This window comes from Balaenoptera musculus, chromosome 16 (assembly GCF_009873245.2).
Source record: "Balaenoptera musculus isolate JJ_BM4_2016_0621 chromosome 16, mBalMus1.pri.v3, whole genome shotgun sequence".
Classification (NCBI taxonomy): Eukaryota; Metazoa; Chordata; class Mammalia; order Artiodactyla; family Balaenopteridae; genus Balaenoptera; species Balaenoptera musculus.
Genome location: NC_045800.1, coordinates 49,399,715 through 49,422,903, shown reverse-complemented (window position 1 = coordinate 49,422,903; position 23,189 = coordinate 49,399,715). Strand labels below are relative to the sequence as shown.

The 23,189-nt window shown below is 51.6% G+C and overlaps 1 protein-coding gene across 1 annotated transcript; it reads right to left on the bottom strand.

Annotated features, from left to right (window-relative positions):
• Positions 1-6,167: 6,167 nt before the first annotated feature.
• GDF10 (growth differentiation factor 10) lies at positions 6,168-19,671 on the bottom strand. The gene is made up of 3 exons (XM_036828906.1): positions 19,067-19,671; positions 9,072-9,997; positions 6,168-7,154 (listed from the first exon to the last, which is right to left on the bottom strand). Exons 1-3 carry the CDS (start codon positions 19,371-19,373, stop codon positions 6,963-6,965), a joined length of 1,425 nt encoding a protein of 474 aa, XP_036684801.1. The 5' UTR covers positions 19,374-19,671; the 3' UTR covers positions 6,168-6,962.
• Positions 19,672-23,189: the final 3,518 nt, after the last annotated feature.

Genomic DNA, 23,189 nt, shown 5'->3' with positions numbered 1-23,189 from the left:
GGGGTGGCCTGAATGTGCTCTTGAAGCCGGAGGAGTTGCTATCTAACGTTTTCTTAAAAACATGACAAATATTTTTTTCTGATTATAACAGTAATATGTAGTGCAGATAATTTGGGAAGTGCAAAGCATTAGAAAGGAGATAAAAATAACTTGCAATCTCACCATCCAGTGATGGCCACTGTTACCATTTTGTGATTATACGCAGCTCCACAATCCCCTATTGAAAACCCTTGTGGCCAGGAGTGTTTTGAAGTTCAGAAAGCTTCAGATTTGGATAATTTGGTATGGAGTGTATACTGTAATATCCCTGGTGGGCTTGGGGGTGATCCCCTATAATCAAACACATTGACATTTCTGCAGTGAAACAAATAAAAACACAAATATCCATTCAGGTCAGGTTTTATCATGAAAGGAATTGAAAGAGACTTCAGGTTTTCTATTTTGGATTTGGGGATCTCAGATATAAGACTGCAGACCTGTTTACATATGGCGTCACCACATCTGGCCGTGGAGGCTGCATGTGAACACTGCCTGGAGGTCCTGGTCACATAGACTGTGATGAGGATGGCGCCCCCAGAACTGTGCAGTACAACATGCCTCTGTATTTCTGGAATGATCTGCCCCACAAACTCAGAGTATCAATATGTCCACATCTCCTTTATTGTTTTTAAGTAATTGCATGAGACCTCCTGATCCATATTATTGGCAAGTCTGGTTTTCTGTCTCAGGTCATCCCTTTCCTGAATTGTCCAAGAGCCCTGTAGGTTTATTTAGTCCAAAGGAGATGGAGGTGGGATGGTATCAGTCCAACTTCTTAATGCTGGACGCGGGAAGTGGGATAGAGGTCCTGGCAGGTCCCACCTGCTGTTGCTTCTCAGTGACACTCAGCTTTGCTGCTGGGGTTGGTGTCACACATCTTATAGCTGCTGGTGCACAGCTGCTGGGATGCCCTGGCTGGTCCAGGTTTCTGCCCGGGTCCCCCATGGTGTCTCCCGTTGGGCACCAAGGTAACAGCTTTCTTAGACATCCTCCCAGGCTTACCCTTTCTCTAGAAGGCACTCCCCTGTGGCAGGTGGCTGGGTTGAGAGAAGAGGCCAGCTGTGATCACACTCTGATCCCATCCTGCCCTCTCCCACAAATTTCTAGGTCCTTATGGGGACCCTGAGTTACCAGCCTAAACTCCCACTTTCCTCAAGGTGATCTAGAGACCTTGCTACCTTTCTGAGCATACGGGCCTTGGTCCCTCTGGAGAGATCCCCTTAACTCTAGGTCTTAGGGAACAAGGTTTGGGTCTTGTTTTATCTTTCCCAGATGATGTGGGGTCCTCATACAAAAGGACCCCCTCCCTCTCCTTCCACCAGCTTTCCCTTCCTGGGGCCTCAGGGAAGGGCTGCCTTAATTGAACCATAAACGATCTTATTTACCACTCCTCTCCCCCTCTTCTCTTCCCCCAAATAGTGTAGCATGTGATGTAGCAATTCCACTTCTGTGTATGTATCCAAAAGAATTGAAAGCAGGGTCTCAAAAAGATATTTGTATACCCATGTTCATAACAGCATTACTCACAATAGCCAAAGGGTGGAAGCTACCCTAGTGTCTATTGATCAATGAATGGATAAACAAAATGTAGTACATCCATGCAGTGGAATATTACTCAACCTTAAAAAGGAAGGGAATTCTGACACATGCCGCAATATGCATGAACCTTGAAGGTATGCTAAATAAAATAAGCCAGTCACAAAATGACAAATATTGTATGACTCCGCTTATATGAGGTACTTATAGTAGTCAAATGCATAGAGATAGAGAGTAGAATGGTGGTGGTCAGGGGCTGGGGGGAGGGGGGAATGGTGAGTTACTGATTAACTGTGATACAGCTGCCTCTGCGGGGTCAGGAGCCCCTTCCATCACAAGAGACTTGACTACAAGACACCTGTCCTTCCGTTAACCTCTCAAGCTCCACTCTCACCCACACATTGCTCAGAGGAATGAAAACTGGACTGACCTTGAGGCTGTAAGGGGAGAGCATGAACCAGGCAGAGCAGCAGGCATGTCATTTCCCAGCTCTGGGCCTCGCCTCCCTGACCTCCTGCTTCCTCTTGGCACACGGTAAGTACTCAGCCAATGTGCACTCTGTCTCTGGACTGTGCCCAGGTGGTCAGCACATTTATTAGAACAGTTGTTCTTAAAGCGTGGTCCCTGAACCACAGCAGTAGCAGCACCTGGAAACTGGTTAAAAATGCTAAGTCTTGCCCCAAATCAGAAAGTCTGATTCAGCCCAGCAATCTGGTCAAGACTTCCAGGTGATTCTGATGCACATTCAAGTTTGCACATTGGTTTTAATAAAAGAGGAAATTCGTATGAGCCTTCCAAGAGATCAAGTGTGTGTATACTGCCTGGTACGGTATTTGGCACATAGTAGATGTTAAATCACTGAATGAATAAACAGTTCATTCGTTCCTCTGCTCACCCACCCCCTAAACATACAGACAGGACTGCTAGGAGAGATTGGAGGAATCTAGGATTGGATTAGGCTTGAGTGAGAAGGAAAAGTGGACCAGAGCTTGAAAGAGCACCATCATCTTAGGGAGTAGAAGAGAGGAGGAGACTTGGAAATCTCAGAAGCATCAGTTTATCAGTGAAGGAGATTTTATGTTTGCAGCTTTGGGTAAAAAGAGATAGCCTTTGGCTCTAACTTCAATGTTTTGGTGCACAACTAGGAGCCAGTGCTGCCAGGCTGGTTCTGCCCTCCTAGTTTTCCCCGCCGAAGCCCACTCCAGCCTACCTTGGCCCGTGCTACCATCAAACACATCTTGCACAAGCTGGTGCCTGCAATGGCTTTATGTCACCAGCTAAGTCCAGCTCTTCCATCCTGGTGGAGTCATCTCCACTCCTCTTCCCTTGGAGCCCTCTCCTCAAACCCTCTCACCCCAGCCCCAGACTTCTGTAGGCTTCTCCATCATGGCCCTGACTCCATCCTGGCCACAGAAGGAGCCTGAGTTACAGGCTACAGCTCTGATGACATTTTTCGAGTGACTTAGACATACAGAGGCACCTATCGGGACGCCTCAGGCAAGACACCTGGTATTATCCAGATCCAATGTCCCTGCTTGTTGAGTAAAAGGGTTGCATCCAGAGTTTTTCAAAGATTTCTCCCAGCCTTAACGTTTCCAGCTCGCAGCTGTACTGTTTATATTTGTCACATGAACTAAGGTTCTGCCCATCCAGAGGATGTATAACTTCAGGATTAGGGCTCAGTGGCAGGCCACCACACTGCCCCCTCCAGACTGATCCAGATGCAGTTAGTGAGCTCAGGAACCCGTGCACATCTGGGCTGGGTCCTGGGACCTCTTGCTCTTGTGATCATGTGATGTTGATATTTTGGTTTTAAGAGGAAAAAAACGTTATTTCATACCTACATATCTTTTTAAGCCTTGCTTTATTGTAAGGCCACTTAAGGCCATTGGGACAGCCCTAACTGGCTGGTGGTGGGGGTCACTGGTCAGGAAGCTGGGAGGCAGCACCAGCTACACAGGCCTTGAACCAGGCAGCCTTGCATGTCAAAGCTGATGTTACCTGTGGTCTTGGTAAGACATTGGTGGCCATATTACTTATTTGTCTTGAGCTTGTTTTTCTGAAGCACCAGCGGGGGAGTAAGCTGCAAGGTTGCTGTGAGGCTAAATGAAGTGTCATATCTAAATGCACGATGCTCTGTAAACGTGAGGGGTCCCTGCTGACACTAGTTCCTTTCATCATATGGCAAAGTCATCACCACTGGGTACCACCCATCCTGGCACAAGCACGAAGCTCCTGCCCACGGCTGGACACAGGGGTGATCCGCCCAGCCCGCTCCCTCTACCCTTGTAATCCAGAAATGAGGGCTCGGAGAGGTTGTAGCCTTTCATAGTGACCTAGGAGATCTCCCAGAAATTGCAAATGCCAGAAAGAATAAGATAGAAGTATTATAGGACACCCCATCTTCACCAAAAAATGGAAAGGGAGCAGTTGGATGAGAAAAAATTTAAGGGGGAGAAGGGAAAATGAAGAATCTAATATTGAGAAGAAAGGCATTTGGAACCTTATCAAGCCCTAATGTTTTTACTTATTTTGCTAGTAATTTATATCCTGTCATATTTCAAAAAGGATTAGACATGGCAAACCAAGCCATGACCAATTTGCAGACCAATTTGAGACATCCCAGCAATCCAATGAATGAATCATTTAGTCCCAGTACAAGTCCTGCAGGAATAAGGCAATGTGTGCCTTAAGCACCACCCCCATCGCCTCACCTGATCTCTGCCAAGAGGCAGGGCCATGTGCCCAGGGCAGCTGTTCACACACATGTCCCACAACCATTTGGAGCACCTCAGAGGGGATGCTGAGCATATGCTGCTGGGCCCCAGCCAGGTGTGTCCAGTATTTTTGCTGTAAACATCTTCGCTGCGAGTGGTTTTGCAGCACGACTAATTGGCCTTAAGGCCATTTTGCATAAAAAATAACTGCTTGACAGTTCTACTACACTAGAAAATGATAACACATCAATTTTTGCAAACCCTTGGTTGAGCTAATCTAAGCCAGGTTTTGTTAAAATGCTCACCATTTTCAAGAGACTTCTACGCATCAGGAATCACATAAACATTTGTTTTGGCAGGGGTAGGAGGAGCTTGATTCTTCTTTTGTCTCCAACTTCTAATACGGCATAATACATTTGGTAAAGACAGCTTAAGAGAACAAGGTGTCATATCTAAATGAGCTAAAGAACCCATCATTAATGCTCTCGAAGACTGTTGTTAGTAGCTACCTCTTTTATATCTTTGATAAATCGGTAAACTTTTGGTTTTGATGGGTGGGAGGTATGACTGTGCTCACGGAAGAATGTGTAAAAACTGATGTTATATTTTCTAGTGTAATGGAACTGTCAACCAGTTATTTTATCTTTTATGGCAAAATGGCCTCATGGCCAACTAGTTGTGCAGCAAGAATGCTTGTGAAGAAACTGCTTACAGTAGAGATGTTTATGGGGAAAATACCTAGACCCCAACCCAGGTACCCTCAGCCCCCCTTACCTACCTGTTCTGGGTACTCTCTTCAGTGTCAGCCGCTTTGCCTCCAGTGGCTGCAGTTGCATCCTTCTTCAGAGGCTGCCTGGGCTTCCTAAGCCACAGCAGCTGATTGTGTAGAGGGCCAGAGAACTGAGAGTTTCCATCTCTCCACTGGGGGCAGCCTGGGGAGGGGGTCTGAACATCCAGCATCCTTGCCTTGAAGCTGGACTAACCCAGAGGTATAGCTTAAGTGCCAGAGCTCCCCATAGGATCCAGGCTAAGTTGGGATGCTTGGCTTCTTGCCCTTCTGTCCTGCTCTACCCACTCCTTGCCTGTTTCTCCTGGGAGCACTTCCTCATCCATCCCTTGCACAGGAACCCTGGTTTCAGGAGCCTGACCTAAGACAGATGCCTTGGGCTCCTTTTCTCCTTCTAAGTCCCATCCTGGAGAACTGTTCATGGCTTTTCAACCTTCTCAGAGTAAGAGAAGACTGGGGGCCATGCCATCCTTTTAGTTCCCAGCCGAGGGACTGTTATACACCTGCCCCCAGTTGGACCTAGGTTCTCTTTCAGAAATGCTGGTCAATCAGCTTCAGGTACTACAACCGTAAGGCGATGTCAACTCAGGGATAAGGGAGCCACTTGGGGGAGACTATCTGGGGACAGGGATGCTGACTAAGAAGCAGGGAGAAGCAGACGTTCCAGTTCCTCAGGAGCCCCCGAATCTCTGGAGAGACCCCTGACTTCTTCTACTGAATCTCTTGTTTGAACTACCCCAAGTAGAAGCCCTCTGACCAGGCTACCATAGATGTTCCTTTAAATATCTCAGGCACTTCCCCATCACTTGATATCCCCTCTGAGGCTAAGGAGTCAAGGCCACTGTGCCTGCCTGGACCGTGTCCTGCCTGGACGAGCCCAGGGTGGGGACCTGTGGTGCGATATGAGTGGGCAGGACCCTGGAAGGCATAGGAGTGGCCGGTGTCTGGAGCTTAGGATAAAGACGAGAGAGTATGGAGATGGCCTACAGAGGCCTTGGTTCCTAAAGAAGGCTGTGACCCCAGCAGCCACCCAGATGTCATACTTACACATGGAGATCCATCCATATTTTGGAATGGGTGACATTCAGTTTTTCAAGATACCACTGTCCCTTTAATTTATTAGCTTTCCATAAAAACACATACCGTACACAATCTACAGTATAGAAAGTATAATTTACAAAAATATAAAATCTTGGTTATGTTTTAGTATTCCAACGTATCACTGTATGGGTTATTTCAATAAGCACGTTTAAACAATGCACGCTCAACCAGCTTGACTACCTCTGTGGGGAATGGTGTCAACGCCCTCCTTTTTGTTTTAAAATAAAACATATATTAAGAAAAAGAAACCAAAATTGGTTATATGTGCATACTGTATGTATAAAAGCGTTTGCAGTGGATTTTGAGAGAAAACATCCATTTATACCATTATTTAGGCCCTGTTTTCCAGCATCACACTGTGGCCCGAAGTGTTTTAAACTGATTATTTAAACAGAGGTTCTTTCCATGTGAAGGGAGTGAATGCCTTCAGGTTTGTAGTCTTCTTTCCAGGTTATGAGGTGATAGTCACAAAACCCAGCCTGTGGACGTGTCCGGTTTTCAGGCCTTCAGAGCACAGCGGACAGGCCGTGGGCAACCATCAGGCCAGGGCCAGGGCTAATTCCCAGATCCCTTCAAAGGATTCGAACTGGCATTGAGGGGGCTGAGTCACCAGCAGTGAAAGACCCCAGAATGATGCCCTGGGGTGACAGATGGTGGCCTGCAAGCTGTGCCCTGCCTTTGCAGCTGCACCCTGAGTCAAGTGCTCACTCCAGAAGGTTCAGAGAATGCTGCCCTGCTGTGTGCAGGCGGGGCAGGTTCTTTCCACTCCAGAGCGGCTGGTCTTACCGGCAGGCACAGGTCTCCACAGACATGTTGGGGTACACCTTCAGAACCACATTCCGGTTCTCATCCAGGAAGAGGACCCCAAGAGAGTTCATCTTGTCGGGAACGCAGCAAGGCTCTGGGATGCCCGGGACAATGCCCACGGCCCTGACGATGCTCTGGATGGTGGCATGGTTGGAGGGGCGGACGATCTGCAAGGCGGAAAGGAGCATGGTCACCTCCGAACTCTGACCACCCTGCAGTCCTCACCCACCCACCACGCTGCCTGCATGTCCTTGACTGAGGCCACAGAAAAGGCATTGACCTAGAAGAAAAGGTGAGATCACAGGGTTGGGTACACATTTCTTCTGAAATCAGTGGCAGACTGAGTCCTAGGGACTTTTGCAAAAGGCTTTCCTGCCCTGAGGGCTCCCAGAGGGAAGGCACATCCCCTACATGGCACTGGCCACTTGGGGGCACCTGCGTGTCACACATCCCCGAGGAGCACCAGGAACTGGGCAGGAGCCCCAGAGGGAAGGCAGGGGAGAAGATTGGAGGTTCTGCCTGGGGCCATAGCTGCCCAGACTTTACAGTCCAGGGAGCACCGCCACGCTTGCCATGTGATCGCGTTCTCAGCACAGGAGGGGAAGCCCTGCAGGCACAAGTGCATCAGTGTGATGGGGCTGGAAACTCACAACTCCCAGGTGGGTCTGACTTTGGGGTGTCAGGCGCTGCTTCATCTGCATCACCCCGTTTTGTCATTGAATCAACCTTATGGGGTGGGTATGACTTTAATTTTCCTGGTGAAACTGAGGCTTAAAATGACTAAATAACTGGACCAGGAGCCCTCAGTTAGAAAGTAGTCTGGCTTGGAAACTATGCTCGCTGGGCCCACACCAGCTCTCTTCCCCTCCCTCCCCAGGCAGCCTCTCACATCCAGAAGGGTCTGGGTCCCAGCAGCAAACACGGCACCTCCCACAAGATGAAGAGGACCACGTCACAGGTGCTTCGGCTCATTGTGGGCCAGAGTTTTATATGCACAGTGCCTGTGGTGGGGAGGTGGGAGGAGAGGGAGTTCAGGCTGGTGTCAGGGAAGGTGGAAAGACAGCCAGGCAGGCTGATAAGGAAAGTGCAGGGCCAGCCGGCAGGAGCCTGCCGCACTCACCCTGCACCCGCCGGCCTGGGCCCTTCCAGCAGACGCCTGTCTCTCTGTCAGGCACCTCCCTTCCTCTCTCCTGCACATGCACGGCTTTGAGGAGAAGCCTCTTAATTCCCAAACAGGTTAATGCGGCCCCACGTCTGGGTCTGGGATTTCCCAGCTGGCTGATTTATTTACGTTCACAGTGGATTTACGCGCTGACTTCCTTTCTTGGAGAGGAAGGCATGACCTGGAACTCAGCAGAGGAGCTAAGTAGGAGGAAAGTGTGTGCTCTGTGCTGAGGTCGACATCAGCAGGCAGCCAGCCCACCGTGGTTCAGGACGTGGGGAGATGGATGGACAGAACCACGGCCCAGCCTGGAGGGAAGGTGAGCATCTGAAAACCCGGGCCAGCGCAATGCGGAAAACAGCCCCACGCTGTGGGTCCTGCCGACTTGTGTGCAATGAGAGCTAGCTGCCCTGTGAGTTCCTGCCCTGAGTCGGGGATGGGGGATGGACAGTCACACTGGGAAGCCACTGAAGCCAACTCTGTGCTGGTCACAGACACCAACGCCCTGAGGTCCAGGCCAGGTTTCTAGAAGAGCCTTGGTGAGGAGGGGGCTTAAGAGACCTGACCTATGTGCAGGGGGCCAAGGTCTCCTCAACCTCTGTGGATATTGCTGTGTGGGAACACACACCTAAGGAGATGGATCTCCTGTTTTGCAAAAGAAGAAAGGTTCTGATTTAAAACTCAAATTCAATGAAGGCACAGCCAGACCCCATCCATCTGTGGGCTGTATCCACCCAACAGGCTGCCATTTTGGCACCTCTGTCTACCTATTCTCTGCCTTGAGTAGATGGGAGGTGTTATGATCCCTATTTACAGACAGGAAACAGAGTGAGGAGGCAGAGGGACTTGCCTGCAGGGGCAGAGCTGAGAGTCACAATTAGCCAAGGGGCAGAACACAGCGGGGTGACCCCACGCACTCTACCTTGGGCATGGGGAACTCGCAGGCTCCTGAGCAGTAGTAAGCGTCGAACGACTTGGGTGAGATGATCCATTCATTCCACCCGATGTCTGCAAAGTCCACCTTCAGATACCTCCGGGAGCAAACCCGCGGCTCGTCCCACTGCTTCCTCCGGGCTTTCTGCATTGTCTTCTCGTCAAAGTCCAGCACCTGCGAGGAGGCCATGAACACGTCCTGGCCCTTCTTCCTGCGGTCCCTGCGGCCCGGCCGAGGCTTCAGTGCACGGAAGGGGCTGGGCCACAGCTCGTGCTTGTGGTAGTGCTGGGCGTGGGGGGCATGTGCCGGCCTCTCGTCCAGCCCCGGCAGCTCGTTGTTCTGGAGCGGCCCAGTGGCCTGCGTGGCCCGGCGCACTCGGGGGTCCGCTGAGCTGTTGGGGGCTGCTCCACGCTCTGGGTCCCCAGCCTGGAAGGGGTCATATCTCTGCAGTGTCACTGCCACGCTGTTAGGCTCTGAGATGGCCAGGTCGTCGGCGTAGATGAGGATGTAGGGTGCGTGGGGGCCGGGCCTGGGTACCCCCGGGTCCTCCTCCCCAGAATCCAGCTGGGCAGACAGGAGCAGCTCGCCATCCCGGCGGGCCGCCTTGACGATGGGGGAGATGTCCTTGGCCCGCCACAGGCCCCGTGGCGGGGGCAGCAGGGCCATGGCCCCGCGGAGCAGCCCCTGCGTGGCCATGTTCTGCGAGAGGCTTCGGAAGAGCAGATGCTGGCGTGCTGGCGGGCCCGGGGGCAGAAAGTGGCAGGATGCATTCTTGGCCCACTGCTTGCATGGTGCCTCGCGTGCCCGGGGCCACCGCGGCTCCGAGTAGAAGTGGAATGTGGCCGTGAGGATCATTTCCGAGTCCTGCATGGAAGTCAGGTTGAAGAAATACACGGTCTTCTGGTTGACCACTTCTGCGAGGGAAGGACAGACCACAGCCTGTTAGGTTGTGTCCTGGACAGGCCCCCGTGCTCATAGGGTGTCCCGTCCAGGAAGTGGAGGAGGAACGCCCATTGAGGGAGCATTTCCAGGCCAGCCAGACTTTCCTCATCTCCTGTAATCCTCACATTGAACTGATGAGGGCACCCTTTGCTATTTTCAGGGACCAGATGAGGATGAGGGATTGAGGTCAGAGAGGTTGGGGATTGTCATAACCCATTGCAAAGAAAGGAAGAGAAAAAGGTGGCAGACAGGGTAGATGCTCAGGGCTGCTGGACCCTGAAGCTCCAGTTCCTGCCTCTGCACTCCAATGCCTCTCAATGAACAAATGATCTCCCCCACCTTCATTCATGAGATAAGGTGGAATCAGGTATTTGGGATAGCTTGGGTTGGGTCTGAGCCCTGCTGACAGTAGCCCCCCTGTATCTGCACAGCTTTCTATTTTATAGACATTAAATGCAGTCCTTCTTCCAAATGAGGTAAGTTAGAGTGCCTCATGCTCTCCCAGCATTCTGAGTGGCTTCTGAGGGAAACTGGACTTAAGAACACAGCCATTTGGGTGTCTGCTATTTATTCTGCCCAAGCCCTTTTAAACTTGTTTTACAAAGAAAAAGCACTATCAGGGTTGTACCAGGTCACTCAATAAAATCTCCAACATCCAGGTTGCTCTCCAGAGGCCGGAACTGTGATACGGACCGGGATCCCTCAAACATCACATCTGCAGCTTGAGAATACTCTTGGCCCCTGCATCCCTGGGGCTGTCAACCACTCTTTCCTTTCTCTCTTGGTTCTACCAGGTGTACACCAGGACCCCAGGGCAGAAAGCTGCCCCAAGCCCTGGCAGCATGAGGTCTGTGAATAGCAAGCCCTCTCTAGGGTTTGGATGGGAGGGAGGCATCATCTCCCTGTGATGCTGCAGAAGAGCCGGAGACCAGAGCTGTCAGGTGGGCTGTCTCCCTCCTGCTGCCCTATTTCCTGTTGCCAGGGGTCTGTCTGCTGGGTGAAGCTGGGAGAGGTACAGGGCTTCCAAGAGCGGGAATGTGTGTGTGTGTGTGTGTGTGTGTGTGTGTGTGTGTGTAGAAAATGGGTCACAGTTTCTCTGACACCTGCATCCACAGATTCAGCTGGCATTTTTTTAACCAAAATCTTCAGTTTAAGGTTATTTGTTTCTATTGGGATGAAGGCATAATTCTACTGGGAAGAAGGCATAATTCAATTGGGAACTTTCATGTACTTTTAAGGGACTACAAGAAAGAGGAAGGAAGGAAAAGTCAGAGGGCCCAATAAATGCCAGTCAAAGCTTGGGTGACATTCTAAAGACACTACCTTACCTAATTCTCAGAAAAAAACCCTCAGCACGTCCACAGCAGCCCCTCAATATGTCCACACATAAGGAGAAGCACGAGTCTTGATGCACATTTAAACCTGGCTTCCCCAAACACTGCGGCCTTGAGTGTCATGGTCCTTGAGTCCTGAATTTCCCAAAGCTCACAGATCACTGCCTTCCTCCCCTGGAGATGCTGATTCAGAGGGTCTGGGACAATGGGGCCCAGGAATTCTTATTCTAACCAGCATTCTAAGGGATTCTAAGTTTGGGAAGCAACGATGGGCAGTGGCTGTGTATCTGCAACACCCAGGGTTGACTTGTGGATGGGGTGCAAGTTCACCAACAAGGCAGGTCCTACCCCCCAAGCTGGGAAAGGCTCTAGGAACCGGGATCCCAGGCCTCAACGGGACCATGCCTTGCTCATCTGCCTCAGAGGGACAATAGAATCTCTATCTCACCTGAATGCTTGGAGGATTAAATAAATAACATATGTAATGTGCCAGGCACAAAGGGGGAATCCCCCAAATGTGCTTCTATGCCACTTTTATCTAAATGACCAAGGCTGGCAGAGCAAGCTCCTCCTACACCAATTCGGGCCCCTCTTACTCAATGGTCCAGCTGACACAGCAGAGAAAGTGTTTTCTTTCATCCAATTCAAGTCAACTCCATTGTTCCACTAACAGGTTCTTTGCAGGAGAACACTTCAGAGGCTCTAAAATAGACATTTCTGACTCTTTCCAAAGAGCTGGCCCTTCACAGCAGGATGCAAGCATCTTTGGCCTAGAAACCTGTGGCTCTTGGTGAGAAGGAAAACAGCAGACTGGGGGAACCGAGATGGGGCTTCCCAGAGAAAAGCACCTTGGCCCCCCTTCCAGTGCCAAGGTAAAGAACGAGAGAGGATATAAAGAAGGATAACTGTGACCAGCAAGGCAGGGACAGCAGCCTTGGCTTGAGGTGGGTGTGGCCCAATGAAGGTGCTGGGAGGACTGCCCCAGGGTGGCAAAACGTGTTGTAGAGGAGGACGGGGTGGCCTCCCCTGGAGGTTATTTCTGCACGGGGTGCAGGAGAGGGACAGCAAATGCTGCCCTTCCCTTAGGATGGAGAACCACAGAGAGCACGCGCAGGAACTCAGAGAGGGAAGAACCTTAGAGGTCAGGCAGCCTGATTAATTACACTCAGGGCAGGAGTCCTTCCTCCATTTGGTTTGAATGCCTTTGGCCATAGGCAGCTCGCCCCTCACAAGGCAGCCTGATGCGTGATGACCCTCCCTGCTGGGAACCGTGGAGGGGGAGATGGGTCACTCCCATCTCCAGGGCATGAAGGGCCACAGGCTGGCCCAGCTCTCTGACTGTGCCTGCATGCCTGCATTGCAGGGGGCTCCAGGCTGTGGCTGAGAGAAGGCCACCTACCTGAAGCCTCCCAGCTTGGATGAGCCCAGGTCACAAAGGAGAATCTCCAAAGAGTAGTCCCTATGAACTGTGCCGGTGCCTGTGGCTCCCATCTCATGGTCAGCTAGAAAAGATCCTTCCTTCCTCCCTCCTATCATTCCTCTCTCCCTTCGCCCCTCCCTGCCTCCCTCCCTTTTCCAGATAAATATTTGGGAAACTCCTACTCTGGGCTAAGTGTTGGGCTGATCAGTGTCCTAGCAAAGGTGATTAGAGGCACTCAGAGGAGCTCAGTCCAGGGATGAGACAGACAGTGATGGTGGGGACCCGCACCTGCAGCGCCCGTCACAGCTTCACAGAGCTGTGTCCAGGAGAGGCCCCCGGCATGCTGGGTGCTTTCAACCTCAGGCCACCATCCTGCTCAGAGCTCTCCATTGCCAACCCTTTACCAAGGCCCTACTTGACCTGGCCTGCTTACCTCCCCAACTCCATCTGCTCCCCGCACCCGCATCTCTGCCCCCCGCACCCGCATCTCTGCCCCAGTCACCCTGGCCTTCCTGTCCAGGAGCTACCATCTCAGGGCTTTGTCCCAGCTCTTCCTTCTGCTGTCATCACTTCTCCTCTAGGAGTCACTCCTCTCTCCTTTGGGCCTTTGCTCAAGCGGCATCCCCAGCAAAGGGTACTACTGACCCCCTTGGCTGAAGGAACAGCCCCATCACTCTGTCCCTGGCTTCATTTGTCTTCACGTCACTTTGGGACATCCTGATATAATATATTTCGTTGCGATCGTTTCTCTTTCCCTCTAGAACACAAACTCCAAGAGGGTGGGGCTTTGCCAGCTGTGTGCACTGCTGTATCCCTAGATCCTAGCACAAGGCCTGAGTGATCGTCAGTGCTCAGAAATGTGTGCTGAATGGCAGGGGAGGGGAGGGGTCTTTGCTAGATCTGTCTGCTTCACTTAATAAAGTGGGTTCCTGGCCTGCTGCCCTGGGGCTCAGTGAACATCCTGAAAGAAGTCCAGAAAGTCTCCTTTGGAAAGATATAGCCGATTATGCAAATCCAGCTGGAGGAACTGCACAGCAGGACGTTTGTCCAGTTACTTCCTCTTGAGCCTTAGTTTTCTCATCTTTAAAATGGGAATAATATTGTTTACTGATTAGGAAGCTCCAAGTTCCAAGCGTATAGGCATGCTTGATTCCTCGTGTTCACAATGAGGGCAGCAGACATGGCAAATGGACAAAAAGATGGAGCTTCAGAGAGGGTACGTGACTACATAACTACATAACTTGCTTAAAGTGCTTAAAGCCCCCCAGCTGGTAAGGGGCAGAGCCAGGGTGTGCTTCCAGGCCTGTCTGACCCCAAGCCCATGCCCTTCCCCACCCTCCCCAACCAGGTGCTCTGGATAGAATCGGGGTCTGCCTAACAGCTAATGTAACAAAGATCATGTGCTGTGAACTCTAAAATAGTTTGCAAACATTTTGTGTTCTGCCTCTCCAGGAAAGAAAGGACTGACCTTATTTAGACAAGTTGATCTCTCTATGGTCTTTGGAAATCTGAGAACCCTAGTCAGGTCCACTCTACTGGGCACTCAACCTCCTTCCCAACTCTTTAGGGATGGGACTAGAGAGGAAAGAGGTAGGGAAGCGGCCCTAGTCCAAGGGTCCCCCCAGGCCCCCTGCTGGCCAACTCTCAGTCCAAGAGGACCCTCAGACTGCTCTGCTCTGTAGAAACAGAATCCAAGTCACCTGGAGATCTGTCCCTTCACTCATTGCCCCTGAAACAGCCATCAGGGTGACCAGAGTGAGAATACCGGGTTGAAGATGCAAGCACCAACGTAATAAGCTGAAGGAAGGAAGTGGTGGGCCACCAGTGGTGGTGCAGAGAAGGAAAGAGAACTAATGTGTACTGAGTGTCTATTTTTAGGCAGGCTCCAGAGTCAGGGTTTAAACCCTGCTTCATCACTGACTAGCTGTGGGGCCTTAGGAAGTCACACAACCTCTCTGCGCCTCAGTTTCCTCATCTGTTAATCAAGCAGAATATGTGTACGTGCCTCCTGAAGTTGTGAGATCATCTCTGCAGTGCTCTCAGCAAGGTGTCTGGCACCCAGCACATGCTCAGAACACAGTGGTCATGTGGTGTCACAAGCTACTGCTACAGTGAGGACCCCACACCCCTGGCCCCTGTCCTCGCGCCCAACGGGAGGCATTGCCACCCGTCCACCCTCTCCAGCAGAAGCCTGAGAATCTTCACAGCCTCTTCCCCCTCCTGCATGCAACTTATCCCAGTTCCTATTTCTCCACATCCTGTTTCTCCACAACCACCCTGAACTCTGCATCTTTCCACCACTGTCTTAGCCCACAGTCTGATCTCGACCACCACTGTGACCCCAGGACACTGTCACCCTCACACCACACTCGTGCTTCACAGGGAATCATCTATTACAGATGAAGAGTTAACAGCCTTCACAAACTCTACATATCAGTAAGAAAAAGACCAGAACCCCAAGTGGATGAAGTGGTTTCCACAGGAAAAATTTCAAATGTCAAAAAGCATGAAAAACAATTCAGGATGACCAGCAATGAAAAAAAAACCAGTAACTTCAAATGAGAATGAAGATATAACAAGTTTTACCTGCTGCAACTATGATCCCATTAGGGTAAAAACTATATATAATATTCCACAAAATATTAACTCTGGTTATATCTGGATTGCGATTGGGGATGATTTCTTTTCTTTACTGTGATTTTCTATGATTTCTGGATAAGTATGCATTTCCCTTATAATCTCTTGTCTCTCCTTCTCCCCTCTCCTCTTCTCTCCCTCCCTCCCCCTCCCCCCTCCCTCGCCCCTCTCTCACCATACACACTCTCTATACTGCCCCACTGCTTACAGGCCTTGGTGGCCCACTGGTTCACTTCCATTTTCTGCCTCTTTCTTCCTGTTGTTTCCTCATTGAAACCAAACGCCTCACAGTTCCAGGCACATAGGGCTCTGCTTCACTTCTACACCTGGCTAACACCCCCTGCCCTTCAGAGTCTGTCTGGGGCCTCCTCTGCTCTGTGAAGGCTTCACTGGACCCTCCCCACCAGCCCTTCCCCTGCCAGGTCAATGCTGTCCTGTGGGGCTCCTGAAGCCCACCCCCAGCCCTTTCTCACTCCACTGCCCTACCTGTGCTGCTGGTCACATTCTTCTGTTTACTTCTCCCTTCTCCACCAGCCCGTGAGCTTTTCGGGGCACGGCCAATAGTCTATGCTTTTCTGTGTCCTCTGAGCTTACAGCACCTGCCACTGAATGAGGTGCTCAGGAAAGACTTGGGGAACTGACTGTGACTTTTGGCACTGTCGACAGATGAGTATGTATTATTACTCTCATTTTAGAGATAAAGACACCAACCTCAGAGAGGTTAAGTAACTTGCCCAATATCACATACGTAGGCGGAAAAGCCTAGATTTAAATGCAGGTCGTTTGAGGCTGCAGGTGTCTAACCTTAACCCTTATGGTCAGGCTCAGAAGCTCTCTCCACTGATGTAGACTGAAGCTCTCTCCACCCATGCACTTCAAGGAGCAATGGAAGGGAGGGAAGGAGCCGGGTGGCTGGAGTAATAATAGTAGAGCTAAAACATTATTGAACTTACATGTGCCAGGCACTGTGTTAAGCACTGAACATATCTCAGTTCATTAAAAAAACCCTATAAGGAAGAGAGCATTATTAGTCCCATTTTAGAAGGGAAAAAAACTGAGTCATAGACAAGATCAGTCCCTGGCCCCAGTCACAGACTCAGGATTTGGCCCTTACCACTCCAGCTCACAGCCTGCGCTTGGAACCTGAGTTGTGCTGCCTAGAGGCAGGCAAGGGACACAGTTCCACTGTAACACGGGTTGCAGGGACCACCCCACTGAGGCAGCAGAGGTCACCGTCACGGAGCAGGCTGGGACCGGTACGATCCAGGACCAGAGCTGAAGCCCCCCACATGTGTGCCTCATCCATAAAATGAGGGGTCCCCACCCAGGCTCACACCTCCTCACAGCTTGGTCGCTGGGTCACAAAGCAGGCACTCTGAGGGCTGGTGAGGGACTGGGTATGAACCAACTTAAGTCAGTCAAGGGAGGAGAAGGGAAACCAAGCTGCCTGGGCCTACTCTCTGCCAGGCACAAACCCCACCTCATCCCATTGAATCTTCACCCCACCCCCACTATGTGCACAAAAAATTGATACTCAGAGAGGTAAAGCGATGTGTACCACAGCACACATACTAGTAGCAGGTGGAGCTGGGACTTGTACCCATAGCTGTTTCAAATGGTTCCAAACAAGAGTATTGGATTTGTCAAATAGTCCTAGACTGATCCAGAATAATTCTGATCTCCCAGGATCTGATCCATCCTCTGTCTCCTAAGTCCTGGGCTCAGTTCTGATGGAGGTTGGGGGAGGGGGCTAGCAGTGAGAACAGCATGAGCCTGACAGATGGACGGTGCCAACCACTGCCACTGTGAACAGCTTGCCCTGGCCTGGCCTCAGTCTCCTTATCTGTAAAATGGAAGGACTGGATCTGAAGTACTGTCGCCAGATCCTTTTCAGGGCTAAGTGTTGCTTGTACCACCCCCAGCCTGTGAAGACTGAAAAACAGACTGTGCACCTCCATGCCTGGGCCTGCAGCAACAGGGTGGGCTCAATGGGTGTGCTCATCCCTTATTGCAGCAGTGAACTTTCTGGCCTTGCTTTCCTCAACTGCAAGGCTTTGGGGACTGAGTTAATGGATGCAAGGTCAAGTCTACACCTATATGAACACAAGTGTTTTGTACTCCAGGGAAACACGATGCACCAACACTTAAACTGGCCAGTGCTGGGCTTAGGGCTTACACATATCAACTCATGTCATCTTTCCTGCAATGCTACAGGGAAGATACTACCATGACCTGCCCATTTTGTGGATGAGTACACTCAAGTCCACAGAGCTTCAGTGATTTGCCCAAGATCATGGTCGTGCTAGATGATTCTTGAGTGACTTAATAATGGTGCTCCAGAAATGGGCCCCAAGAGGTGAATAAAAGGTACCAGGGAGGATGGAATTAGATCTGGTTGGCCTGGAACCCAGGAACAATGACCTAGTGAGTCTGCCCAGTAGAGGATGGGGGGAAGGGGCTTCTCTGTGGCAGGAGCTCCCAGTACATGTTTATGCGAGACCAAGCTTCCAGTGTCTGGCTCTGAGGCCACGGTGTGGTACCCTAAGTAACACAGCCAGTGATCTACAAGGAGGTGGCAGATCTGACTCCAGGCTGTCTGGCCCCACTGTTGGGCTTGTTCCCCTCTACCTCAAGAGGGGGCCCTACAGACCAATGGTCTTTCTCCTGATGAATGGCCTCCTCCTTCACAAGGGCTGCAGGGGACCCCTACCCACATTTTCTGCAATGGCATTCTGAGACCATGAGTAATCTCCATGACAACCAGGGTCTTCCCATCACCCCTGCCACCAGGCTGCGCCTCGTCTCTGCTCACCCAGGGCCTGCAGAGGTCACCCAGCCAGGGTGGGCAGACAGCTGAGGCAGGATTCTGAAATGCTCTCGGAAGCAGGGCAGGTAGGGCTCGGTGCAGCTCTATCCAAGGTATGGGTAAAGGGGAAAGGATCTGCCCAGGACGGGCAAGGGCAGGAGAGGGGCTGGGAACCCCACTGCCCAAGCTTCTAGACCTTTCCTCAAACACCCATAGTCTGAACACTTCATGCTAGTGCCTAGCAGGCCTCAGTCTCATGTACCCAAGGCTGGACACCCAAGGCCATTCTCATTCCACCCCGCTTCCCCAACTGCCACACCCACTAAGTGCCCCAGCTAGAGGGGCACACCCCCTGCCTGGGCCCAGTGCCTGGCACTTCCATCAGGGCTGCATTACACCCACCTGCTGGGCTCTCTTCAGTGCCTCCTTCATCTGTCAAGAGCCAACACAGCTGAACGCTGTGACATGGATCCCTACCCCCCGAGCCCCGCCACACACACACGGTGAGCTCACCCAGCCCAGTCCCATCTCCACGCTGTGCTTAAAGCCTTGTGGATGGGGTCGTCTGTGTCCGGCAAGTGTGACACCCTCCGAGACTTGGCGGCACCCCAGGGGCAGGAACTCTGTCACTCTGTGCCACTTCGGCGTCCCCACGGGAGGCTCAGGGCCTGGCACAGAGTGCTCGGGGCGGGCGGGGTGGGGGGAATAAGTAATGGAAGAATGAATGAACCAGTCAATGAATAGAAGGAAGAGGCAAAGCGGAGGTACAGGGGTGGGAGGATGGACACGTGAGGAGGACCGGGGAGGATGAAGAGAAGGGGGCCCCAGGGCCCCCTCTACTTACCCAGCCGGGCCCGGAAGCTGCGGACCGTGTTGCCCCCTCCTGGCCGCGCGCCCCTTCGGCTGTATTTCTCATAAAGCCGGAGCATGTGGACAGCGACCATGTCCTGGGTGCCGGGGCCCAGAGCAGCGGCCGCGTCCCCTGGAGACCGCTGGGGGTTCTTGTACCCCGCCAGGCCGTCGGCCGCCGCGGGCGGGGCGGGGGCCGTGTGGCTGCCGCCCGCGTCCTGGAGCAGCAGCAGAAGCAGCGGCAGCAGCGGCAGCACTTGGGGCCCCGGTCCCGGGCTGGTCCGAGCGGGGCCACGGGCCATGATGGGTGGCGGAGGCGAAGGGGTCGGAGCCGGGGAAGAGGAGGAGGAGGGATATCGAGGGCGCACAGGAGGCTGAGAACAAACCCTGCGGCGGGAGGGCGCGCGGGCAGCACCGGCAGGCGGGGCGCGGGATGTCGAGATCTGCGCGGGGCAGAGCTGGGCGCGCAGCCGGGCGCACGGTACGGCCAGCGTTCACGGCCGTCCGGAGCCACGCAGAGCCGAGCCGAGCCCAAGCCGGCGCGCTGCCTCGGCGGACGAGCGGCGAAACTTTGCAGCCCCAGGCGCGCCCGGCTTGGCGGGTTCGAGGGGCGGGGCGGGGCGGAGCGGCCGGCTGCGCCCTCGCGGGGGACCCGGCTGCGCGCCCCGAACCACTCCGGGCCGCCGCCTACACTGCCGTCCGTGGCCCGGCCGCGGTGTGCGTGCGCCCGAGTGTGGCGGTGTGCGCGCGCAGGGGTGTGCGCCGGATTGTGCGCCCAAAGTGTGGGTGGCGTGGGCGTGGGCCGGCGCGCTCCCCGCTCCCCTGCGGAAAGCCGGAGACCCGGGCCCCGGCCCGGCTCCTGTGTGTCGGCGCCTCGGCCTGGCCGGGACTGCGTGGGGGCTGGGCGGCATTTAGGGGGGGCCCTCCTGCCGGGTTGCCCCTGCAATGGCATGTGATGATTGTGGTTGCAAGATGACAGCTCCCCCGTGAGGACTCGACGGGGGAATGTGTGTGCGCCCAGTTGTCTCTGAGCCAGTGTGTGCCCAAAATGCAAGAGTGAGGGGAACGCGAAGCCTCCTCGGCATCCTTTGAAAAGAAAAACCCTAACACTAAAGCTCAGCCAACCCAGGACAACTGGAACAAGATCCTGATTAAAATTCAGAATTAGTCGATTGACCCTTTATTTGGCAGCTATAATTCTGGTTGTTGAAGGAACACATCAAAGGTGCTTATTAATCTTTGGACATGTAGCCATCAGGCTTGTCCTGAAAAAAAGACATGGTTTTAAATTGTTTTACAAAACGTTTCCAAACTTCAGAATAGGAGAAGAAAATGCTTAGCTTTCCCAAGACTGTCACAGTGAGGGTGCAGTGAATCCCTGACCCACCACCCCTCAGTTTAGCCCTGGGGCAGAAGGTCATGAGCTTCATCTTGCCTTTAGCAGGGTTTCTTGTCCATGGATAGAATTTCAGGGCATCTGTGAACTTGGATGGGGAAAACTTACATCTTTATTTTCACTAACCTGTACCTGCAACTTAGCATTCCATATTAGAAACACAGGTAAACAACTACAGTGGTATTAACCATACCTGTGACTTTGTCACCAATAGCCACCAAACACAGATATTTTCATATCACATTTTCTTATCATGTTTCAGATTTCTCAAAATATCACTTCTTGCTCATCACTATTCTGAAATTAAAGTAGTCAAGCTCGCTGCTAGTTATTTAATGAATTAATTAAAAGGCACACATATCACTATGTTGCAAAGTTGTTTTAAAAAAACATTTTGATAATTCTATTTGAATGTGATTGGCTTCCTCTGTAACCCTGCATATTAAGAACATTCTTTTGAAAAACAGTCTATGGGCTTCCTCAGATTGAGTTAGGGGTTCAAGGCCTACATAAAAGGTTTAGGAACCCTTCTGAGGGAAGGAAAGGACCTCTTCAAACCCATATTCTTCCAGCAAGGTCCAGGATACTGTCCATACTACATTTCTAAGGACTATTTGCAAACTTGCAAACACACTGTTCCCTTTACTTGGTAACTTTGGGCTCCCTGAGCCAAAATAGTTACTTTTCTTGGAGGACTCACAATGCAATAATTGAAAAATTGCTGGAGAAAGCTTCCGTTTGGTGTGTAAAACACAACCCATTTGTAATTTTTCAAAATCTTGCAGTGTCAAATTAGAGGCCATCCTATTGAAAGCCTCAGAACCTCAGGCCTGTAGCTTTTGGAAAACGATAGAGAAGCATTTTATTTCTTTTGATAATTCGCACACATCACGTTCAACTTCCCGTTAGTATAGCTCCCGTTTGTTCGGTGAAACAGTTTTCAAAAACGGTGTGCCTGGAGGTGAGATGACCAGTCACAGTCTTGGACTTGATGAATCTCTCCTCGAAAATGATCCACACCAACTTTTACTGCTCCCTTCCCCCAGCCCCACCGCCACTTCCCTCCTTCTCCCTGTGCCCCTCACTTCCCCTCCGCCCCCTCTCCTCTTCTCCCCCAGAATGCCTCTGACCTGTACCGGCTGGGGGTAACCTCTGCTCATGGGTAGTTTTGTCTCTGCTGGGGCCATACACAATCGAGGCCTGTGAAAAGGAGTGTGAGTCCGCAGGAGGCCGGGACAAGCTGGGCTATTCGGGGTCTGTGTCCATTAAAGCCTCCTTGCTCTCCTTAACTCATTCCCGCTCCATTCAAGCCAGCCCGAGGGTCAGGCTTTAGCCGGCACTAAAACCTGTAGGGTACAGATTCTCTGACATTGTTGGGAAAGAATTAAGGCATCAGCCGGGGACGGCTAATATTTCTTGCCTCATTTTATTGCCGAACAGCGGGACTGTAAAGTCTTGAACACTGGAGCACTATGGCCCCCTTTCATGTAGCCGAGATGATGGGATAAAAATGTGTTTGGTGAAGCAATTCAGATTACCACCGGGTCACATCCTCGCTGGCTCCCAGCATCGCCTGCAAACAACATCGCTGAGACAAGAAACAATCGCTGTGCAACTTCAGCTCAGGCAGAACAGTGTTACCAGCGTGGAAATGAGGCTAACTGTGGAGCTTGCCAATGAGAATGTTTGGTTTTTAATAGCTCAGGCTGCAGCTCAAAATAAGAGTTGAGATGGCGGACGGTGGATTCAAGTCCTGAGAGCTGTGATTTCTCGCAGCTTCTTACTAAAATGATCCTGGTCCTGGGAGCTTCCGATGCTATTTTTACCAGGGTCTCTGAGGTCTTGAACTTGCCGTCAGGGATGGAGAGTGTTCTCTCTAGGGTGATGAGCGGTTGTTTGGGGAACCTCGGTCTCCCAGGCCTATCTACCACGTGCTCTGGGGTGGCAGGGTTTCCTTAGGCTCAGAAAGCCCTGAGTCTCCATAGTTATAAAGCTCCACACTTGAGTAAAGGAGAAATCAAACTCTGGATAGTCTGGGAAGCAAGCTGATTCAGTTTCATCTGGAACCTTGCCCCACGTAAACCCCAAAGGAAATGTTCCTGAGCAGTTGTTTCATGATATTGTCCAGTTACCTTGTGGGAGAGTCATTTTGTGGGTCTAACTAGCTCTGTCACCCTGGGACGGCCCCATCATCTCTTTGGAACCCTGGCTGCCTCCTGTTTAAATGAGAAGACTGACCTCCCGGCTGTTTCAGCTCCGACATGCTATGCCTGAGTCTGTGGACTCATGTCAACTCATTCTTGGAAATGAGAGCATCTCCATGACCTTTTAGAGTCAATTGGGATGAGGTTCATATCCCTATTTTCACCCCTACCTTGCTGTACTGCCTTAAACAAGTTACTTGACTTCTCTGGGTCTTGGTTTCGCAACTCTAAAATGGGGACAAGAATAGGATATTAGGAGTATCATTGGTAAGGTTTTAACATGAGATGGTACTAAATAGCATTGATCCTTGTTAACTACCCTTTTTATTTATCATGTGTTCCAAAGAGGTTGTAGCCTATTTAAAATGGATCCCGATTCTGTGAGATTTGATGAGAGGTTCAGCCTGGCCATTCCTTGTTCTCTAGAGGAAATGCATTTCTTAGTGCACAGTCCCAAGAGCTGAAAAGATAAAGAAAAGGAAAGAGAATGTTTCCTTGTTTAGGAAGTCATAGACCTC

What these genes read in the sequence shown, in the direction of transcription:
- GDF10 (XM_036828906.1), bottom strand. Translation starts at nt 19,373, where the DNA reads ATGGCCCGTGGCCCCGCTCGGACCAGCCCGGGACCGGGGCCCCAAGTG. An exon ending in CAGCTTCCGGGCCCGGCTGG is followed by an intron (nt 9,998 to 19,066) that starts GTAAGTAGAGGG and finishes CTTCCCTCGCAG; the next exon opens with AAGTGGTCAACCAGAAGACC. An exon ending in GCGAGTTCCCCATGCCCAAG is followed by an intron (nt 7,155 to 9,071) that starts GTAGAGTGCGTG and finishes TCCGCCTTGCAG; the next exon opens with ATCGTCCGCCCCTCCAACCA.